Genomic DNA, 23,364 nt, shown 5'->3' with positions numbered 1-23,364 from the left:
GGTAGTTTAAAGAAATAATTCGGAAAAATTTTAAATAATTTTATTTGTGTATACTGAATACGTTTTCATAAATAATGATTGATAAATGAAAATTTGGATTATTGAATAGTGAAAACGGAAATGTTTGCAGTGAAAAAAATCAGATTTTAGTTTAACATAATCCTAGGTAATCTTGGACAATTTACAAACTAAATCTTAAATTTAGATGAATAAGAGCGATTTGTGACAAATTTGGGCGGCTTATTTGATAACATATTTAGGACTCGTGATTGGATGCTTCGTAACTAGCTAGTTCCAAACTCTAACATTTTCCTCGAAAAATACCTTCTCCCGTGAAAAATTAAAATAAACTTTCTTTATTCCTTTTTTGTACAACAAATTAGACCACAGCGACATATTTGTTAGCGTGCTTTTCTATTTTTCGCTTATTCTTTACCTAATTGTTGTAAATATTCATTTTTTCACAATGTATTACAATGTTATAAAATGTATTACAATAAGAGCATTTTGATGGACTTTGAAACTGTTAAAGAAGGTGAAATTCTGCATCGAAACCCATCATAAATCAAGAGTTAATTTTTGTAACCCTCTTTGCTCTAGTTTTCCTATTATTCCTGATCTATGATCAGATACGACTTAATTTTCAAAATTCGTTAAAATTCTTAAAATTCAATTTTTTACACAAGCAGCTGCCCTGCAAGTATGAAAGCTATACACAAACCTCTTAAATTTTTTACATTTAGGCCGTGTTTGAATTGCGTTAAATAGTTAAAACCGTGTAAAATTTTTGACACTATTGAGGTGAATAAAAAAATTTCAGCTGTTAAAAATTTAATGGGCTCTGGGACCTGGTTAAATTTGAGTTAATTTTTTTTTTGCAGATGGTTTTGTTTTGTTTTTTTTTTTTTATTAAAAAGGAGTTTAATGCAGAAAAGAAACTTGAATGGGAAACGAGCAGAAAAATGTCGTATTAAACCAATTTGAAACTTAAAAATCGTGCCCTGTAAAATTTGCTTTTTGTGACTTAGAACAATTTTGCTTCACGGCGATGTACAATTTTTTTTTATTCTAAATTTTTTTTTACTCTAAAAATCTCTTATGAAATAAGAACAAGACTACAACTCAACATATGGACGAAAGGTCAATTTTTTTTTTATTTGTTTCGAGACTTTTCACTCCGTGACAGTCGAATATACCTACTTTCCTTACTTTAAATATAATAAGAATAGGAACTTTTAGATCCAGCATTCCAATACCGCTTTTGAGTTTTTTCACGTTTGTGTAGAATTCTTCTGTAGTTTGCCAAGCAAACAAACAAAGCAATATACAGTGACGAGCAAAAGTGGTCAAATATTTTGCCTTTTTTGAAAAAGTTGTTTTAAACTTTGTGTTCTTTACATAAATTAAATCGTTTTTATTTTATTATTTTTCTATATTATGCCACCATTAATTTTCCTGATTAAAATTTTAAAAAATGCTTTATTATTCAAAAATGCAGAGTATCATATTGGTATTTGGACTTGACCAATTCTGCTCGTTTTGGAAAAAGGCTTTTGTTTCAATATATTGAGTGTACTAGAATTAATTTTTACCACTTTTAACCACTTTTAACAATGCCTCGAGATAGGATCTATCAATCTGTGAAGAAATAATTTTAAAATTCGGTCGTATTTCAGCTTAATGGAAAGCTCAAAGCTCATCGCTTTTAGACTTGTGTTTTTTTACTGCGCTTACAATTTCTTCAAAAATTTCAACAGATTTTCAGCCAAAATGGGTCAGGACCTTATGCTGACTATGCAACTGTCTTAAATTTCTGATTTCCGAAGCAATATTTGACAATTTTAAAGGTTTTGGTGGGGTCTTCATGTAGTTGAAAAATGATATCACACGACACGGAGTTTTCTTTTGCCAAAAAAAACTTGTTAAATTGTACCGTTTTATATCAAGATAGATTTTCCTCTTCATCATATCTTCAAATTTTATCAAAGGTCGGGAACTCCCCCCAAAAACTCAAACAGAACATTACCAAACCTTTTTTCAAGTCAAAAATCGTTAGGTTAGATGAATTTTTACTAAAACATTTACTAAAACTTTAACTATAACCACAAAAAGGAATCAATAACCAATGGGAAAAGTAGATTGGATTGATGAGAACACAGAAGAAATAGAATGCAAATCTAGTTACTATCCAAAACTGGAAAAAACATTTCAGCACTATCAAGTTTATAGAACGGACATAAATTATTATGAACTCAAGAATATTTTCCGGTGTTATCTTGTGGATTGCTAGCTAATTTTGAAAAAATAATGAACAAGCGAACCTATCCTGATGTAAAACGAAACAATTTACCAAGTTTTTTGGCAAAAGAAGATGAAGACCCCACCAAAACCTTTAAAATTGTCAAATATTGCTTCGGAAATCAGAAATTTCAGACAGTTGCGTAGTCAGCATAAGGCCCTGACCCATTTTGGCTGAAAATCTGTTGGAATTTTTGAAGAAATTGTAAGCGCAGTAAAAAAACACAAGTCTAAAAGCGATGAGCTTTGAGCTTTCCATTAAGCTGAAATACGACCGAATTTTAAAATTATTTCTTCACAGATTGATAGATCCTATCTCGAGACATTGTTTAAAGTGGTAAAAATTAATTCTAGTACACTCAATATATTGAAACAAAAGCCTTTTTCCAAAACGAGCAGAATTGGTCAAGTCCAAATACCAATATGATACTCTCCATTTTTGGACAATGAAGCACTTTTTAAAATCTTAATCAGGAAAACAAATGCTGGCATAATATAGAAAAATAATAAAATAAAAACGATTTAATTCATGTAAAGAACACTAAGTTTAAACAACTTTCTCAAAAAAGGCAAAACATTTGACCACTTTTGCTCGTCACTGTAGCAAGCTGCTAAGGACTTGATGTTAACCCGTTCTAAAAATATACCTTGATGACTGCTGTTCGTCTTTTTTACGTTATTGCAATGAATGCACAAATAAACAATAAATAAACCATGCTAGCGTTTCCGCTTCATATTTCTAATAACTGATTTCTATAAATATTTACTATTTTATTAAAACGTTCAAATTTTTATATATATATATTTTTGTTTCAGATAATTCATAGTTTTTTGTAAACTAAAATGCTCGAAAGTCATCATGCCATCGAATTCAGTTAATAATGTCACAACCAAATCACCCGCAACTCCTACCCCTCCAAAACCCGAACCTGACCTCATTGGCAGTATTCTTGGTGACTTTGGAATTTGGCAGCTTCGAACCGTGCTCATAATCTTTCTGTGTAAGATTCCTGCGTCATGGTTTATGGCATGCATTATTTTCACTGCCCCCGAACTATACCCCATCGAGGAATTCCAATGTGATACATCTGGAATATCTAGCAATGTAACAGTTTCCGAAGATCAATGCTATATAAACTCAATCGATGGCCAAGTAGAAGAGTGTAACAGCTTCAAGTACACATATGACTTTAATTCGTTGGTAATGCAATTTAATTTGGTCTGCTTGCGAGATATTTTTGTTGCGTGGACACAATTCTGGCATCTGTTTGGAATACTTGTGGGAGGTGTAATTGCCACGAAAATGATGCTTTGGTATAAGACAAAACCCAAGATGGCACTCAGGAGAATTCTAACTTTATCCTTTTGATTTTTTTTTTCCTAGGATAAGTCCAAGGACAACTATGTTCATTGGAATGGTATTGCAAATCATTTGTGGTTGTGTAACAGGATTCGCCAGGGATTTCACATTGCACTGTGCATTTCGATGTCTTTCGGCTGCATGCTGTGCACTCATGTTCACTGGAGGTCATACAATTTGTAAGCCAATTTAAACCTATCCAAGTGTATTCATTGAAGATTTTAACTCCTTTTTGTCTGCTTTAGTTGCCGATATAACAGCTGGAAAATATCGACTTGGTGTGATAATACTGTATGATACATTCTGGTCGATTGGACTGTTCCTTTTGCCCGGCCTTGCATCATTCTTTCAAAACTGGACGCAAATTTACTTAGGTATCACTTTTCCGACACTCGTCCTTATATTGCTGCTCAATTGGACACCAGACTCCCCGCGCTGGTTATTGCGAAAGGCCAAGGACATTACACAAGTGGAGAAAATAGTTCGTGATGCGGCAAAAATCAATGATCGAATGTACAAAATACCAGTTGATTTTGCCCAACAGTTGCGCACCCAAGCTGAGTCGTTTAAGAACAATCCGCCTAAGGAAGCCAGTTGGGCGGAATTGTGGACGGGGCCGAGAGCAAAAACTCATTTAGTTGCTGCTCACATTGCGTTGGCTGTGTTTATTATTAATTTTATGGGAATGCTGCTGAATATCAGGTCCTTTGGACGAGATTACTTGATTCTGAACACAATAATTATGGGTAAATGCGAGATGACATAGAGTCTGTGTGTGTTGTAGAGAGACATGGACACTGGACAGTGTTAAACGTTTAATGGTGATAACTTTTTCTTCTTTTTTTTTGTTGTTGAAAGGTTTCAGTGAAATTGTGGGTTGTTTCTTGGCTTTGCATTTAACACTTAAGTATAATAACTGGAAATGGCAGTTGGCGGGTGGATTCAATATCGTTGCTGGACTAATTGGTTTCCTAGGATGGACATTTTATGAAACTTCGAGTAAGTATATTGAGATGGTTTGAAATATTTTATGTGTGAAAGAGGTGTGAGTTATTATTACGTAAAAAATTACTTATTGTTATGAAAGGATTGTATCTACAAATTTCATAAAATTTATAGGTAAAATATAGTATAGAAAATATATTAATAGAGCTGATTAATATTGTATAAGTGAAGTCATGTCCATGACTATTACATGCCTATTTGCAACATTTTTGATATTATTAGAAAGAAAAACTTCAATAAGTTGACATGTATTTGCAAAATTTTTGATTCAAGTTTTTGACTCCTTCAAAATTTAAAAAAAAATTCTCTAGGCCTAGTACGTTTTGTAGAGTTAATTGGGTTTAAAACTTCATGGTTTATTTTTTCAGTATTTAGGAATAAAATAGTTTTTTGAACCTTTCCAAAAATTCTAGCTTCAATTTCTAACCAATTTTAATTGTTAAAGCTCATTGAAAAAATATTTAGACATTTTTTAAAAATTAAATCATTTAAAAATTTAATCATTCAAAGAAAACCAGTATTCAAACCTAAATTTCACATTGTTTGGTCCTTGTGACATTTTACCCAAGAAAAAAAAATTGAGGAATGAAATTGATTAAATGATTTCGATTATAGTTGATAAAACTATAAGTCCTCATTAAAAAAAATCACTTTAATTGTTAAAAATACTAAAAGAAATCTTTATTTTATTTATATATAGAAAGATATATTGTATTTATTTGATTAACTACTTTTAAACTGTCTTTAAAGAAACTTTTGATTTTCAGTAACGAATAGAGCTTGAAGAACCCTTTCTTTTGATATATCACTCAATGGATTTGAAGGAATTTTTGAAAATGCATTTTTTAGGCAAGGGGTTGACTTTGATTTTTTCTCGAAAATCCAAAAAAAAAATTGTATTTTTTTACCTAAATGCATGCACAGGCCTGTTCACTATGAACTTATATATGTAAACCAAAGCTTGTTTAGAGACTTTGGTCCGTAGTTATCTGCTTCCGAATGTAAGAAAAAAATGTTTAGATGCAAATGACTCAGCAACCAGACCTCACAGAAACTTTTGGTTTTCAGTTATGAATACAGCTGAAAAGAAACTTTCTTTTGATGTCATTTTTTATGAGTTTGGAGGAAATTTTTTAAAATGCATTTTTTTGGGCAAGGGGTTAACCTTGATTTTTTCTCGAAAATCTTAAAAAAATAGATGTAGTTTTTTACCCAAATGTATAGGCCTGCTCATTTTGAACTAATATCTGTAAACCGAAACTTTTTTCGAGACTTTCATTCGAAAATATCTGCTCCCAAATGAAAAAAAAAACATTTCGATTTTGAGAAAAAAAAAATTATTTCGACTGCAAATAATTCAGCAACCAAACGTCCAAGAACTTTTTGGCTTTCAGCTATAAATAGAGACCACTTTTTTGATGTGACACTTGATGGATTTGGAGGACGCTTTTGAAAATGCATTATTTTTAGGTAAGGGGTAGAAGTGAAACCTTAAAATATCTTTTTTCTTGAAAAAAATCGAAAAAATCTAACTTATTTTTCTTTCAACACCTTTGAATCCATTTTTTAATATGACAACCTGATATAGTAAATTTTATATAATATTATAGGTTGTTTTTTTTCTTGAATCATGTCTGTCGAACATCTACAAAAAGAGCTAGAAGCCAATAAATTTTGATCCAATAAAGCAAGAAAATCAATCATTTTATCTTTTTTTTCTTCAATCACCTTAAATTCGAATATTTTATAAACCTATAATAAATTTTATATCAAATGAAAGATTATTATTAGCTTTAATTTAATGTTTCAATCATATTTATACGACATATAGAAAAAAAAAAATCATGTGTGCAATTTACACGTGGTAGAAGTGAAACCTTAAATAATCATTTTTCTTGAAAAAAAATAGAAAAAATCTACCTATTTTTATTCTATCACCTTCAAATATGTACATGTTTTTTATATGACAACCTATATAAATTTTATATCATCTGAAAGCTTTTTGTCTTAGCTCAAAATATATATATCGATCAGGTCTATGGTCTATCTACAAAAAGAGCTAGAATTTTTTGAACTCGATCAATTTCCATAAAAAAGCGAAAAAAACACGAATTTTTATCTTCTCACGCTATTAAATGCATTTTTTCCCTAACAACCTATAAAAAATTTAATACCATCTGAAAGCTTATTGTCTTAGCTCAAAATATATATGTGCCCTTAATTCTAAAAGTGGACTAAGTCACTCCTAAAAATGCCATCAAATCTAGCCTAAAAAAAAATATTATTTAAGGGGTAAAGTTTATTTGAAAGTGAAATTGCAGTAAATAAACTTCTTTATTGCTACTCTAGTGATTTCATAAAAGAAATATAATTAAATCGTTATAAGAAAATTATTATGTTAGTTTTTCTTTAAACAATGCAAAAAGTGACTTAGTCCACTTTCATAATCATGGGCACATATATCGATCAGACCTATGAGACATCTACAAAAAGAGCTAGAATTTTTTAAACTCGATGAAATTTCATCCCAAAAGCAAAAAAAAAAACATTTCTTTTTATGTTCTCATGCTATTAAATCAATTTTTTTTGTTTGACATCCTATAAAAAATTTTATACCATGTGAAAGCTTATTGTTTCACCTTGTATAATGATGCATAAATCTTATTTCAAAGATGTCTACAAGAGAAGTTAGAATTTTTTAAAGTCAACCATGTCGAATTTCCAGACTGAGATTACGGTACTTCCTACACTGGTAGCTGGTCATCGCCAACAGATCTCCACAGGTGTTTTGAGGTATTTTTAAATTTTTTTCAATTTAAGATTGTGTAACTTGTATAGCACGTAACGTTATTTGTGATATATCAAATAAAAGGTTATGTTATCAGCATGCGTATTAAAGTTAAACCAAATTTGTATGTGCACTAGATCAAAAGATATAACGTGTGTTGGAAAAGAACATCTTTTTACCGTTATCTCCGAATTTTGAATATGAAATTAATTGAAATTTTGTAAAATTATAATTTATTTAATTACCTATCTACAGTACAAATTTCATTCATCTATCTATTAAAACAAAAAAGTTATAACAAGTTGAAGTCGTGTCGCGTTTTCGTTTCATCTTGTTTCAAATCACTACGATACTAAAGAAGTTTTCACTTCAAAAATTACAATTTTTTAAAGCCAACCATGTCAAAATTTCAAAAAGAGATTACGGTACTTCCTACACTGGTGGCTAGTCATCAGCAACATCAGTGTTTCGATGTATTTTTCAAGTTTTTTAATTTAAGATTGTGTAACTTGTGTCACGTATAATTCAGAATAATTCTATCAGGTACCATTTTTGTAAAAATGAATTTTAAAAAATGTGGGTAGTTTCTAAAAAATCAACCTTTTAGATTTATTTGAACTCGTGCAAAATTAAAACTATTTGTAGCATTGAGCTCAAATTTGGAAGACTTATTCCTCGTAATATGGCCTATCGATTGACACTAAATATGTCTTTTTACATAAATGTTTACTCATATTTTCAAATACTGATTTATAAAAAAAGCAGAAATATCGAAATCCTTTACTTTTTAGTAAATCCAACATGAACAAAAACACCTTAATTAAGGAAAATGTAAAATATCAACGCTCATTGTATTTAAAAAGTCAAATATGTAAAGAAAACCATAATAAAATATATTAAACAAAATTTTTACGTGTTTTGTAATTTTATATACTATTTATCTATTTAGAAATATCTTAATTGTAATAAACCATTCGATAAACTGCCTTGTAAAGCTTCAGATTTTTTTCTCCTAGAAACAAAAGTATACTTTTCTTATAGTTTTTGATGTGCTGAGTTAGAATCCGAAGTCAATAAAATTCTATCACGTGAGGATTTTAAGATATTCGCATTAAAGTAACACAAAATCAAGTTTTTTCTTAGAAAATCTAAAAAAAACTACTATATCTCACAAACCAGAGCTGACCGAAATTTTTTGAGTTCGGATTCAAAATCAACACAGTTCATTAGAAAAGTATATTTTTGTTCTAGGGAGAAAGATATATTAATTTTTAGAGATCAGTTTTTTTATGATAAGATATGCCAAAGCTACTAAACTTACTTAAATTAAGATATCTCGGAGAAGAAAAGAGATATTGAGAAGATTGAAACTGAATTTGAAAGAAAAAAATAAGTTCTTTCATAAAACTTAACAATTTTAATTGAAAAATATTAAATTATGCCAAAATATTTCTTCGAAAACAGCAAAAAATGGGTTTTTGAGATTTTCTAACGGAAATATCTAAAAAACGTGACGTGCTAGATCAATTCTGACTTCGGATTTGGAATTAGCATACAAAAATCCTTTAGAAAAGTATAGTTTTATTTAAAGGAGGATTTCCTTGCATACCAGTGTCATTATTATTAATTATTATTATTAATTATTATTATTAATTATTGATAATTATTATTTTATTTATCCTTTGCCATCACCTGATGATGTTCATAGACATAAACGAAACGTCGAGACAAAAATATATTTGTTTTCATTGACTTAAACATTTAATTATTATCAACAAAAGGTCATCACCATCAACATATTATTATTTTATTTAAATATATCAAGAGAAATGTTGTAACTTTTAAACGGTAGTAACATTAAATCAAAAATTAAAAAAACAATTTCCAAAATATTAAACTTGGATTTTGAAAAAAAAAAATTGAAATTTTAAATATTTTTTTTACCTGTTTATTGATTTTTTTTTTAATTTGTTTGAATGCGGATTAATAATAATTTTTCCAGAAAGGTATACCTATTTATATTTATTTTTTAAGTTTTTTTTTTTTGGAAAAAACATAATGCAAAAATTCTTTGTTATACAAGTAGCAGATTAAAAACAAAAATAATGTTTCACAATTTTAAAAGTTTTTTTTCTTACTTTTTTGAAGTATAGAATTTATGATAAAATTAAATCAAAATTTTATATTTTGCATAACTTTGAACTCTTCATATAATTTAACGAATGCTAGTAGGTTAGGTACTCATGAAAAAAAAACTAGGTTTTTTGACATTGTGTTCTAACTTTTTATAAGTCATGTTAAAGTACAAAGTTTTCAATGAAAAGAAAGTATTGCCTTCCAAATAGTTTTGAAAATCAAAAATTATATGTTAGGTTAGGATTTGAAAAAAATAAAAATAAAAAAAAAAAATTAAGTTTTGCCAAAACTCTTTTTATATGAGGGAATTGAAATAAAGTAGACAGACGGTTTTTTAATCAGCATTTTCCAAAGTATGAAATACGAAATACTTTTTGGGTTAGAATTTGATTAAGCTCGAATATTTTTTTAAAAACTTGTTTCTCTTTCTTCAAATTCTTTTGTTATCAAACACAAACTTTCTACCTTCTATTAATAGGTTCAAAGACCAAGTCTATTTTCTCACAATATGATTGTTATGTCAAAGTTTTCTTTTCAGCTCATTTAACTAAAAAAAAAACTTTCATAATATAGCATGACCTTAAAAAACTTTCAAGTTTATTAAACCAACTTTACTATAAAATTAATTATTATTTCCAGTTGATGATGACTTAAAAGCAACCCTTTGGATTATAATAGCAGCTATACCAAAGGCTGGAGTCTCCCTCGCTCAATCGATGATAATTGCGTGTTTGCCAGAATTAGTACCACAGCACAAGAAGGCACCATTCATGTTCTCAGTTGTGACGTGGGCCAGGATCTGGCTACTGACAGCGCCATTTGTTAACGTTTTCAAGAAAATTGCCGTTCCATTGTCGCTTAGTGCATTTTGCTTTTTAAGTATTGTCGGTGGTATTTGTTTATGTTTCTTACTTACACCAAGGCCATCATCGGTGCCTACAACGAAATATATAATAGAAAATGGAAATGCGGAAGTAGAACATGAACCATCGACAAAAGACGTCAACAAAGCCATTTGGACTGTCGAAGTTTATGATAATCCTATAAGCTCAGAGAGTTGAAAAAAAAAAACCAAATGTGTTGAGAAACAAATAATTTTTGTACTTAAATTGGGGCCTTTAAATGGCTGTGCTTTGTACCTTTTTTTATAATATGTATAAATGTTTATATTTGGACGTACATAACATATATCTACAAATTAAGGAAGTAAATAATAATTTTTAATTATATTTAAGCAAAAATGTATTCTTTTAATAAAAAATCATTCAAACAATATTTTTAATTCATATTTGTTATCTAAAAAGTGGTAGGTGATAAAATTAAAAATAAAATTAAACAACAATTATTCTTGAATTAAGTGTTATCCAGATACAATATTTTATTATTTTTATTATAACTTTGAAAAAAAAAAAAAAAAATAAAATGAGTTATAAATAAAACTGTCACTTTTGTTATAAAATACTTCATTTATCTTCTCCCCCTCGTTTCACGAAAGTATGACCTTTATCTTTTGGTATGTCCTTGACATCAATCTTAACTTTCATTTCAATTAATTAAAAAGACACCTACCAGTTTCAGAATCCTTTGGGCATTCCTATAAAAACATTCTAATGATGTTTTACTTTCTATTTTTTTTTTTTTTATTGTTTTATACCCTTGGCATTTAAAAGAAAACATGCCTACTTCTCAAAGTTGAAGTCTTTACACCTGTGAATTTTGTAACCCTTAATTTAAAATCTTTAATGGAGTTTTCTTGTTCTTAAACATAAATACTTCTTTCAAATGCTTTGATGTTTGTTGTTAAATCAATTTTGTTTTATTTGATAAAAGTCGAATAAAAACAATAAAATACACTCATTTACAAAATCATTCTTTCAATATTTTTATTTGACAAAAAATAAAAAAAAAATCCAAGCCAAAAGAAGTAAGTAATATGAGTTGAATTGTTTGACAGCATTTTATCTTAATATACATAGGTACTTTAACTTTATGATGTTAAGACAACTTTATTACGTTGAGACTTGAGAACACGCGAGTTTTATTATTCGATAATCGGTTGTTTTAAGTGTAATCAAGTGATAATGAGTTAAGCTCACTGTACAGAACCTTGATTTTGAAATATTTTCATTAACAATTTGAGGTGTTTAAATAAGTTGCGACATAACATTTATAATTATATGTAGTTCAGTGGGTGAATCTGAATATTATGTGTAGTTTGGAATATTTAAACGACACTTGGGTGCTATATGGATATCAATTCAATTTCACACTTTACAAGCTATCAATGAGTCGCAATAACAATCAAGGCAATTATTATATTCATTCAAATGGAAATTTGACTTGCCAATTTGTATTTAGTCTAGTAGTAGAGTAACTAAAGCAAATTATTAGGGAACCCGGCCTAACAGCTCTGATTTTGACGATTTTTTTTTTTTCAAACGTAGGTAATTAAAAATACTTTAAAGTCTATAGATTAAAAATTGCCGGTGTTGCCGTATTGTTTTTTTAAATTAAAATTAAATTTTTTTTTAACAAAACCATTTTTTTGCTTAAATTTCATAAAACAAATGATAGCAAAAGATTCTCTAGGTAATTTAAGGAAAATATATAAAAGGCAGTAAGGGACAATCTTCCATCGTTTAAGCGATAAATGCAATTTTCTAACAGTCTGACCTCAAACACAAAAAAAATATTTTGAAAACAACGGCAATACCTACAATATTTTAAAATACATTTTTAAAAAGCCAGAAGCTCATTCTTATCTCTTAAATTTAAATCCACTAAATTTAATTAATACTTTTTGAAAAAATGGTCCTCAAACTCAGAATTAAAAAAAAAAAATGTTATTAGAAAAATTTAAAATGACTTTTTTCCAAACTTTTTCTAATAAAATATGAATTTATTTAAAAAAATGTTTGGCCATAAATATTATCAGTTGAATTTCGAAGCAAAAAAGGTAAAATATATCACACTTTTGAAAAAAAAAAATGAAAAATTACTTCAATTTCAATGGTTTTTTTTTATTAAAACTGAATTTTTGCATTGAAATAATTAATTTTCTCAAAGACTATGGTAAATAGGAACTTTAAATTTTTGCTATTTAACTTTCAACAGTAAGAGTTATTAAATGAATAAAAAATAATTTTATGTTTAGATGTTGAACTTTAAAAAAAAAATAAGTTACCTACATTTTTTTTCAAAACTTTTATTAAAAAAAGTTCTTCGAAAATGAAATACTTTTTAATTTTTTTCATAAACCGTAATACATATTGACATTTCCTTTTATAATTTGAAATCATAATAAATGCGGCCAAAAAAATTTGAAAATAAATGCATTTTATATTACGACCAAGTTTAAAAAACGACATATTAAAATTTTTTCAATAATTTTTTTTTTTCAAAAATCTGAGTTCAATTACCATTCTTTCAAAAGCCGTTCATTCAATTAACTTTATTTTAATTTTACATATATGACTAAGCTTCTAGCTTTTAAAAAATGTATATTTGAATATTGTAGGTGTTGCCGTTGTGTTCAAATATTTTTGTTTGTGTTTGAAGTCAATTAATAAGAAAATTGCATCTATCGCTTGAACTATGGAAGATTGTCCCTCACTCCCATATATTTTTTTTCCTTGAATTTCCTAGACAATCTTTTGCCATCAATTAATTTATCAAATTTAAGAAAAATTTTTGAAAAAAAATTGTTTTTGTTCACAAAAATCTTCAATTAAATTTAAAAAATCAAAACGGCAACACCGGCAATTTTTAATCTATAGACTTGAAAGTATTTTTAATTACCGACGTTTGAAAAAAAAGGCCATCAAAATCTAAGCTGTTCGGCCGGGTTCCCTAATATTGCCAATTTTTGAGCTTTAGTTACTCCACTATAGCAACCTTGAACTTTAAAAAGAAACAAAAAAAAAAAGAAAAGTCATGATTATAGAAAGACTGATAGAGGTAGGTTGCCTTATTAAAAGAGAGAGAAATTGATTGAATAAAGGTAAACTCTTTTCTTTCGAATTTGTTATTTCTTTACTTCGAGCCTTTTCCAATGTTTTACCATTAGCGAGTTTGTATTGCTTGCTATAAAATGGGAAAAAGGACTCTATAAATAGTTTAATATGGTAGATATAAGTGACATATAAGACATAAAAGTTAAAAAAATTTAGATCTACCTACACTGAGGGAAAAAAACAACTTAAAATCAACAAAAACCACGTTGATTCAACTATTTTTCGGAATGATTTTGCGTTGAAGACGAAAATTTTTAAATCGAAGTAGATCATCGTTAGTTTAAAGTGGTTTGGTTATAAACTTTTTTAAATCAAAGTTGTTTCAACTTTGAAAAAAAAGCATCCTTTTTTTTTTAAATGGTGAATGCTTTACCAACATGCCTCACTGTTGGAAATAAGGGTGATAAAATGCATCAAAAGCTGAAGTCCGACAAAAATAAAAAAAATTTCTTACGTTGTTTCAGTTTTAATTTAAAGATGTTTCATGTTAGTTTTTTCAACATTAAATCAACGTTGAACATATTCAATTTTACGTTGCGCTTTTTCCCTCAGTGTATGATCGTAATCGTGTGCCGTGATTCTACCCCGGAATGATTTTCTTATTTTAAGTAAAAAATCAACATAAAATCTACGTAATCTAAAAACTACATTCGTCATAGATATATTACCTTTCGTCTTGAAGTTCATTAAAAACTAAAACTCATTTTTTATATTGTATTAAGAATATACATATTTGGATGAAAATAACTTCCTTATTTCGAGTTCTCCTTGAGATTGAAAGGAAAATTTGATAACTTGACCATACATTAGGTTCAACTTTATAGTTGACATAGCGGAAGTATGGTCAAATATTCAAAATTGTAAGAAATTCTACGAATATTAACACAAAAATATTCAATGCATTTCGCATTTTGAATTTTGATTTTTTTTTTTTTCAAAGTAGAAAATTTTTTATTTGCAATAAAAATTATTTTCAAGCAAATGGTTTTTTTTGCAATAAAACATTTATTTTTAATGGAAATATTTTTCAGTTGCAATAATTTTTTTTTTTTAATGCAAATACATTTTTTTCATTTGCTATAAATATTGTTTTTTAATAAAATTTTTTTTTTATTTGCAATAAATATTTTTTTTAATTTAAAATGCATTTTTTTAATTGATACTTTTACAACCCTGGTTTAAACCAAGTTTTGAGTTTTATAAAACCAGCTTTTTCTGGTTTTACTAATTTCAAGTTTTATTCAAATCTTGTTTTAATATTTTGACCAATTTGTGGAAAATTTGATACTTATTTTGGCATAGAAATAGTTTTGTAAATTATTATTATTGCCGTAAGAAATTAATTTGATTAAAGAAGTTCATTCAATCTAAAAGTGCGAGGCCTCTTTGCCGATTCGGGCTGCACGCTTTATAATCCGGCAATGAGATACTTTTCTTTTTGTTTACTTATTTCTTGAATTTTCTTACGAAATTTGCGCTGTCATTAAGTTCTAATGCAATGACCTATCAATGATCTAAAAGTTTGATTTTTCAAAATTGAATTTGAAGACAGACGAAGAACAGAATGTTTAAATAATATTTTTTTTTTTTTGCTAATTTGAATAAAGTTCAAAAGTTTGTCAAAATATTGTAACTGCACACACCCCCTGAAAATGAAAAGCTTTTTTGAATACCTGAAGCATGTTTTTTTTTTCTTCTTTGGAAAAAAAATCCAAAATTTAAAAAAAACCAGAGGCCGGTACATCTTATCAATTATTGAATTCATATCAATGATGGAAAAATTTTGAGAGACATACCTAATAGAAAAGAAAAAATTATTTTTAGACCAACATATTTCCCATCCCCCGGAAGAAAATATGAAAAAAAAAATTAAAACTAAAATTTTTCGAGATCTGTTTCTTCTCATTCTTTTATTTACTCGAGTATTTTTATTTTTTTTTTTTTTTTTTGAATGTCAATGGTACTTCAATCATTTTCATTCAAAAAAAATTTTCCCATGGGTAAATCATCTGTATTTAATACGCTAAGTTTTGTAAAGAATTTATAAGAACTGTCATAATATAAGTGTTTTTTTTTTTACTAAAGAAAAAACAAAACGAGAAGAAAAAATAATAAAATAAACTATTTTACAACTTGTTACCTATGAGTGAGTGATTATAGAATAAAAGAACAATAATTGAATTTTGAAAGGAAAAAAGGAAAAGCCGCAAAATGATATTGACAGATATCAATTGGAGAAATCTGCTTTTTTTCAAGGTATGGACAATACAGTATTCTTAAATACAAAACTGCGATTTGATTTGAAAAAAAAAACTTTTTTTATTATATAAGAAAAAAAAAAATACAATAAAGAACTTGTGAGCTCTTGATCATGCATCTATCTCGTGTTAAATTAAAATTGTTTTTGATTTTGAATGATTTCGTAAATTTTTAGATAATAAAATCACAAAACAAAATATATTTAGTAATTAAACATAATTAACGTTTTAAAATATTGAAATGTTATTGATTTGTGCATCAACATTCATTATTCTATAATTCTGTTTTCAAACATAATGTTTTATACCTTAAACTTGTTTTTTGATTTCGATTCACTTTTCACCCAATTGTATGTTATCATTCGGAGCATGCAAAGACTATGTAATTTTGGTCTATGCATATTGCCATTTTAATCAGTTGAGAAAATTAATATTTTCCACATGAGTTAGTTAAAAAATACACTATTTTTTCGCTTTCGATATTGGTAAGGCTTCCGACATCTTTGAAGCCGACTTGTGAATGATGTTTTAAGTCGGAAGACTAAACAACTACATACTGTTAATATTCAGTGATATGCTGATAAAAGTTAACTTAGCTAGCGGTTAAGTAGAAAAAAATTAAAAGTTCAACGCGGCGTATACGTAACCTTTTTTACTGAAAAATCTTTATTCAAATTGTATTTTTTTTATTAATCAGATGAGGTTGCATTTTTTGAACATTTTTTTAAAAGTTCAATTGTTCAAACGAAGGCTTATGAGATGACATTCAGCACTAGAGTCAGTATAGAATTAGGATTCTTATACTCAGGAGACCGTTGAAAAAATTCATACAAATTAGTACCTTTTGATGAAAAAAATTTTGTTTATTACCTGCCTTGACGTTGATAGTTTTCCTACCGCATTTCCTATAATAACAAAATTATAATAACATTAATAATGAAAAACTACAAATCTAAACACAAATATTTTGAAAATTTATACTTTTACTAATCAAACAAAATTATGTCTATCACATTATTATCATAAATTTCGCAGCAGTTTTTTTTTGTTTTTTTTCTTGTGACAATCAATTATCCAACAATCGCGTGTAAGTTATTATTTGCACTCACAAGAAGATGCTAATTAAAGATTGATTGGCCAAATATTTACCCTTTTTTTTGTCAAACAAAAGGATGACGAGAACTTATAAATTATCGATATGCATAACATTTGTTATTCGTTTTATTAATCGAAGAATTTTTTTTTTTCATATTTATTGTGTTGACAATTTTGGCGCTAGCGAAGGTAAAGTGCAAAACTAAAAACTGACACCTGATATCAGATTTATTTTGATTATTGTGCTGATCTGGTTCAAGTGTTGTAAAATTTCGCAGTATCGAAGATCATAGCGAAATGGAATATATTTCCCAGAAAAAAAGTTTGTGATAGGAAAACATTGTGTAAATAACTAAAAAAGTTTCTGTTCTGTAGTTAAATTTTAATTTTGATAAGGTGAGTCAATAGAAAATAATTATTTATTGTGAAAGTGATTATATGAAACAATAGGATTGCAGAGTACAAAGCTTTAAGTATAAAAAAGTGTGTCGTTTTTAATAAAAGAAGTTAAAATTGATACCAATTCATGATGCACTTTTCAGAAAAATTGTTTTATAAGTAGCTACATACTAGTAAATAAGAAGTAGGAACTCCAGTTTTAAAAATCATAGGGCTGAAAGATGTTAAAAACAAAATTTCGGTGCGATTTGTCCATTTGAAAATGTTGATATTAAGTTTGAAATTTTTATTCAATGTTGTTTTTTTAAAAATCCAAAAATTATTTTTTTTTCAAAATTTTATTTTTGGCTTATATTTAAATTATATAAATGCTTTTTCAAAAAAAGTTTTGTTGAAATCGAATCAGCAGTTTCGGAGATAATCGGATTTAAAAAAAAAAACAGTTCTATGGGAGTTACCGTTAATAATGATTTTCAAAAAAAAATTTTTTCATTAGAAGATAGACCTTGTCTTAAAACTAACATTTGAATTTTTTAAGCAAAATCTTTAGAGCCGTTTCTGAGCAATTTCAACTTTACTAAAATTGTTATATGACAAGTACCGTTATTTTTGGTCCAAAAAAATTAATTCCGAAAACCCCTCTGGAGAGTCACCAAATAACGCTACATACCAAATTTGAAGTCAATCGGTTCATCCGTTTAGGCTGTTGCTCCTTATACAGACAGACAGACAGACAGACAGACTGACCGACAGACAGACTGACAGACAGACAGACGGACTTTTGGGACCCACTTTTTTGGCATTCTCTACCATCGTAATGTCATGGAAAAATGTTATCTCAACTTTTTTGAAGTTATACTTCTTATGGGAGGGTGGGTATGAAAATTTACTTTTTGACAAGAATGTCAAAGCGATTATGACGCGATCACCCTGGGTAGCAGGGCTGTGGTTTCACCTTTAGAGTAGGCAGTACTTTAGTATTTAAAAATGCAGTACGCCGCAGTACGGCAAACATAAAACACTCAACACGTTGCAAGTTACATGTTTCATGTGGCAAGTTGCATGTGGCGAGTTGCATGTGGTAATTTCCATGTGGCAAGTTGCCAGGGTTGCAAAGCTCACATTTCAGCTCAGCTCACAGCTCAGCTCAAATTTGAGCTAGATACCATAGCTTAGCTCATTTGAGCTGAGCTGAAAGTGAGCTGAGCTGAAAGTGAGCGCCCCAACTTCCAACGCCTATATCTCGGAGTTTTGAAGAAAATGAAAAAAAAAAATTTGATGCCAAAAGGTAGCGGGGACTCTAACCTACATTTGGGTACAACTCTCATCCCTGTAGGTCCACGCGTTCTCAAACCGGGAGAACTTAAAAGTAAAAAAAAAAATTGGCACGATTCTGAAAAAATAAGCATGATGTGGCGGTTTAATATGGAAGGCGATTTTTTAAAAATCTGACAATGTGCTAATCGTAGGCCCATGACACAAGCTATCATTTGGCATTACTCCCAAAAATTGCTCTCAAGCGGTTAAGCTACCAGGAGCGTTCAAGGATTCGAGCATTTTTCGAAAAAAAAAATTTATCCCAACTTTCAAAAGCGATTTTCTCGGAATTTTGAAAAAAGTCGAAAAACCGGATTGTACCGGAATTTTTTTTATGACAAAAAAAGAAATATTTTACTAAAAAAAATAGAAATATACTATTAAAAAAAAACAAGAGAAAAGATCACGAAAAATTATCTGTTTTATTTATAAAAATATCCATGTGTTAAAATAATTTCATTAAGAACTAGAGCCAAACATCTTAAGCTATGGTGTTTTATAAAAGTTTAAAATATCTTCATATTTCATTATACTTTCCAAATAAAAATCAATGTATCCTCTGACCCATCACAGCTCAGCTCAGCTCACTTTACCTCAGCTCACCCAACAGCTCAGCTCACCGACACAGCTCAGCTCACCGAACAGCTCAGTTCAACCATCAGCTCAGTTCACTTTCAGCTCAGCTCAAATGAGCTGAGCTATGGTACATAGCTGAAAAGTGAGCTAGCTCAAAATTTGAGCTGAGCTGTGAGCTGAGCTCAGCTCACTTTTGAGCTTTGTAGCAACCCTGCAAGTTGCATATTGCTACTACTAGTGCTGAAGCACACACAATTCTCATAAAATTACCATATCGCACATTTTATGCGCAATTCATTTACTTTCGTTAAGCATATACAGTACGTTCTGAACCGCACAACAAGAGTAAATTTTACAGAATAAATTGAAAGCTACATGGACGCAAGGAGGATGAAAGAATTAATCTATTGTTCACTTGATAAATTACTTAATCCACACTTCGTTTTTTTACATTTTTAATAAAATAGAAATTAAAAATATCAAATGAAATTCATTTACATATACTGAATGAGAAGTATAACTTCAGTCGGGTGTACATGTGTACACACACTCTTTTTTTTTTTTGTACGAATACATAACTTGATATATAGTACCCATATCGCAAGTAAAAAACGATATTGAACGTGAAAAATGACTCAAGTCCCAGACTAGTGTAAGTTATCAGTGCGGGTTTCCCTCAACTTCTTTTTTTTTGTATGTGAGAGTGATATTCTTCTTACAAGTTTAATTGAGAAGTGTCTTTTCTTAGGAGGATAAAAACACGTTTGATAATTTCTCAGAAAATCAAACAATGGAATTATGAATTCCCATATTATTTCTAGAGTCGGTCTGTTTTTATAAACCGCTTCCCATAACCCCTTTTGAAGTCCAGACTTAACTTGAAGTTTCTAAATTGTGAGTTGGGAAGTTGGGATATGTATGTACATATTTTTTTCCATTTTAAATATCGCTCCCTATTTACTAAAGGTTTTTTTATGATTTTTGGTTAAGTTTTGATACAAAAAAGAAATTATGAAATTTAAAAGTAATCTAGGTATAGATCCCACGCTTGTATGGGAAAAATAAAATTTTCAAATAAACGATGGGCCACCCACTAGTTTGGTTCCACATACTATTGGTATCATACTGTTGATCGATATTGAAAAATTTTATTTTGTTGGAAAAAAGTAAAATTTTTTTTTTTTAGTTAAAAATTGCTTGAAAGTTGTGGTTGTTGTACTTATTCTGAAAAAATATCGAAGTAATAATTTCTGGGGGCACTTTCAAGTAAGTTTCGTTAACAGGTAGTACACAGACTTTTTTTTTTGCACATTTTGCTTATTGTTTATTATTTCTCACTTTTTTCGAAAAAAAAAAATATTTTATATGTTTTATAAAGACAAGTAAAACATAAATAAAATTAAAAAAAAATTACCTACAAAACCTAAAAATTGAACTGTTACTAGCACACTCTTGCGCTTAAGATAGCGAATTGAAATTTCAGAACGTTAATGTTATATAGATAAGTGGAACAAATTTAGCGGGTGGCCCGACCGAAAATCGAAAAAAATATTTTTTTGGACAACACTATACAAAATACGAACTACGAAATTTTGCCTTTAAGATCAAATTCCTTCTACATAATATAACTTCTTCAGAAACTTAAAACAAAGTATTTTATTTTTTTTTAATAAGAACCTAACCACTTTAAAATTTCTCTTCTCAAAAAAAAAATATTAAATTAACGATTATTATAAGAAATGTCAAAAAGCTGGTGTGTTATCTTATATGTGCTTATGATTATGAAAGTGGACTAAGTCACTTTTTGCATTGTTTGAATAGAAACTTACATAATAATTTTCTTATAACGATTTAATTATATTTCTTTTATGAAATCACTAGAGGAGCAATAAAGAACTTTATTTACTGCATTTTCGCTTTCAAATAAACTTTACCCCTTAAATAATAATCATTTTTAGGCTAGATTTGATGCCATTTTTAGGAGTGACTTAGTCCACTTTCATAATTAAGGGCACATAGGATTGGTTCTTCCAAATCGTCCAAACCAAGATGTTCTTGATCAGAAATACTACGCGAAAGGCAATACAATTACGTTGAATAAATTAAACGATCAACAAAAGTATGTGTATGACACCATTATGCAAGGTGTCATCCATCAGAGTTATGGTTTGTATCTATGTATGTATTGTATATATTTTTAATGTGCGTTTGTTTGTGACCCTACTCCTAAACGACTAGACAGATTTTTCTGAAATTTTGTGTGAAATGTATGTGAAAAGGTTCGTCCGAAAAAGGTTTTGTTTTATAATTGGATCCGGTAGGTGGCGCTGCTGTCAAGTTATAGGCAAATTCCATATTTGGGGTCGAATAACTGGACAGATTTTTGTGAAATTTTGTGTATGTGATAATGTCTATCCGTTACAGGTTTTGTTTAATAAGTTGATCCAGTAGGTGGCGCTGTTTTCAAGTTATACACTGGGGGAAAAAACAACTTAAAATCAACGAAAACCACGTTGATTCAACTATTTTTCGGAATGATTTTGCGTTGAAGACGAAAATTTTAAAATCAAAGTAGAACATCATTAGTTTAAAGTGGTTTGCCGTTATAAAACATCTTTGAACCAAAGTTGTTTCAACTTTGAAAAAATGCATCAATTTATTAAAAAAAAAATCATGTGTGCAATTCACACGTGGTAGAAGTGAAACCTTAAAAAATCATTTTTCTTGCAAAAATAAAAAAATAGAAAAAATCTACCTATTTTTATTCTATCACCTTCAAATCCATGTTTTTTATATGACAACCTATATAAATCTTATATCATCTGAAAGCTTATTGTCTAAGCTCAAAATATATATATCGATCAGTTCTATGAGATATCTACAAAAAGAGCTAGAATTTTTTGAACTCGATCAATTTCCATCAAAAAAAGCAAAAAAACACGTATTTTTATCTTCTCACGCTATTAAATCCATTTTTTCCCAAACAACCTATACAAATTTTTACACCATCGGAAAGCTTATTGTCTTAGCTCAAAATATATATATCGATCAGGTGTATGAGACATCTACAAAAAGAGCTAGAATTTTTTTAACTTGATGAAATTTCATCTAAAAAGCAAAAAAAAACATTTATTTTTATGTTCTCATGCTATTAAATCAATTTTTTTGTTTGACAACGTATACAAAATTTTATACCATGTGAAAGTTATTGTTTCACCTTGTATAATGATGTATAAATCTTATGTCAAAGATGTCTACAAGAGAAGTTAGAATTTTTTAAAGTCAACCATGTCGAATTTCCAGACTGAGATTACGGTACTTCCTACACTGATAGCTCGTCATCGCCAACAGATCTCCACAGGTGTTATGAGGTATTTTTAATTTTTTTTCAATTTAAGATTGTGTAACTTGTAGAGCACGCAACGTTATGTGTGATATATCAAATAAAAGGTTATGTTAGCAGCATGCGTATTAAAGTTAAATCAAATTTGTATGTGCACTAGATCAAAAGATATAACGTGTGTTCGAAAAGAGCATCTTTTTACCGTTATCTCCGAATTTTGAATATGAAATTAATTGAAATTTTGTACAATAATATATTATTTAATTACCTATCTACAGTACAAATTTCATTCATCTATCTATTAAAACAAAAAAGTTATAACAAGTTGAAGTCGTGTCGCGTTTTCGTTTCATTTTGTTTCAAATCACTACGATACTAAAGAAGTTTTCACTTCAAAAAAAAAAGAAAAAAACTCTTGGATCTCCAGGCGAATGCTTTAGCAACGTGCTATCTCGCTGTTGAAAATAAGGGTGATAAAATGCAACAAAAGCTGAAGTCCGACAAAAATAAAAAAAATTTTTACGTTGTTTCAATTTTAATTTAAAGATGTTTCATGTTAGTTTTTTCAACATTAAATCAACGTTGAACGTATTACATTTCACTTTGAGTTTTTTCCCTCAGTGAAGGTAAATTCCATAGGTAGGGTCGAATGACTGGACAGATTTTTGTGAAATTTTGTCTTATGACAAGGTTCATTCGAGACAAGTTTTGTTTCATGATTTTTAGTTGGCACTGTTGTCAAGTTTTAGGACAATTGCATATTTTGAACGAACGAC

At 28.7% G+C, this 23,364-nt stretch overlaps 1 protein-coding gene across 1 annotated transcript; it reads left to right on the top strand.

Annotated features, from left to right (window-relative positions):
* Positions 1-3,120: 3,120 nt before the first annotated feature.
* Positions 3,121-10,900, top strand: LOC129914273 (solute carrier family 22 member 13). Its single transcript, XM_055993447.1, has 5 exons — positions 3,121-3,612; positions 3,683-3,837; positions 3,904-4,404; positions 4,517-4,657; positions 10,227-10,900. The coding sequence occupies exons 1-5, from the start codon at positions 3,158-3,160 to the stop codon at positions 10,646-10,648; spliced, it is 1,674 nt and encodes a 557-aa protein (XP_055849422.1). The 5' UTR covers positions 3,121-3,157; the 3' UTR covers positions 10,649-10,900.
* The last annotated feature ends 12,464 nt before the right edge of the window (positions 10,901-23,364 follow it).

The sequence above is a fragment of the Episyrphus balteatus genome, chromosome 3, assembly GCF_945859705.1.
Source record: "Episyrphus balteatus chromosome 3, idEpiBalt1.1, whole genome shotgun sequence".
Lineage (NCBI taxonomy): Eukaryota > Metazoa > Arthropoda > Insecta > Diptera > Syrphidae > Episyrphus > Episyrphus balteatus.
Note: the sequence above shows the minus strand (reverse complement) of the source record. Positions and strands in the feature narration are given on the sequence as shown.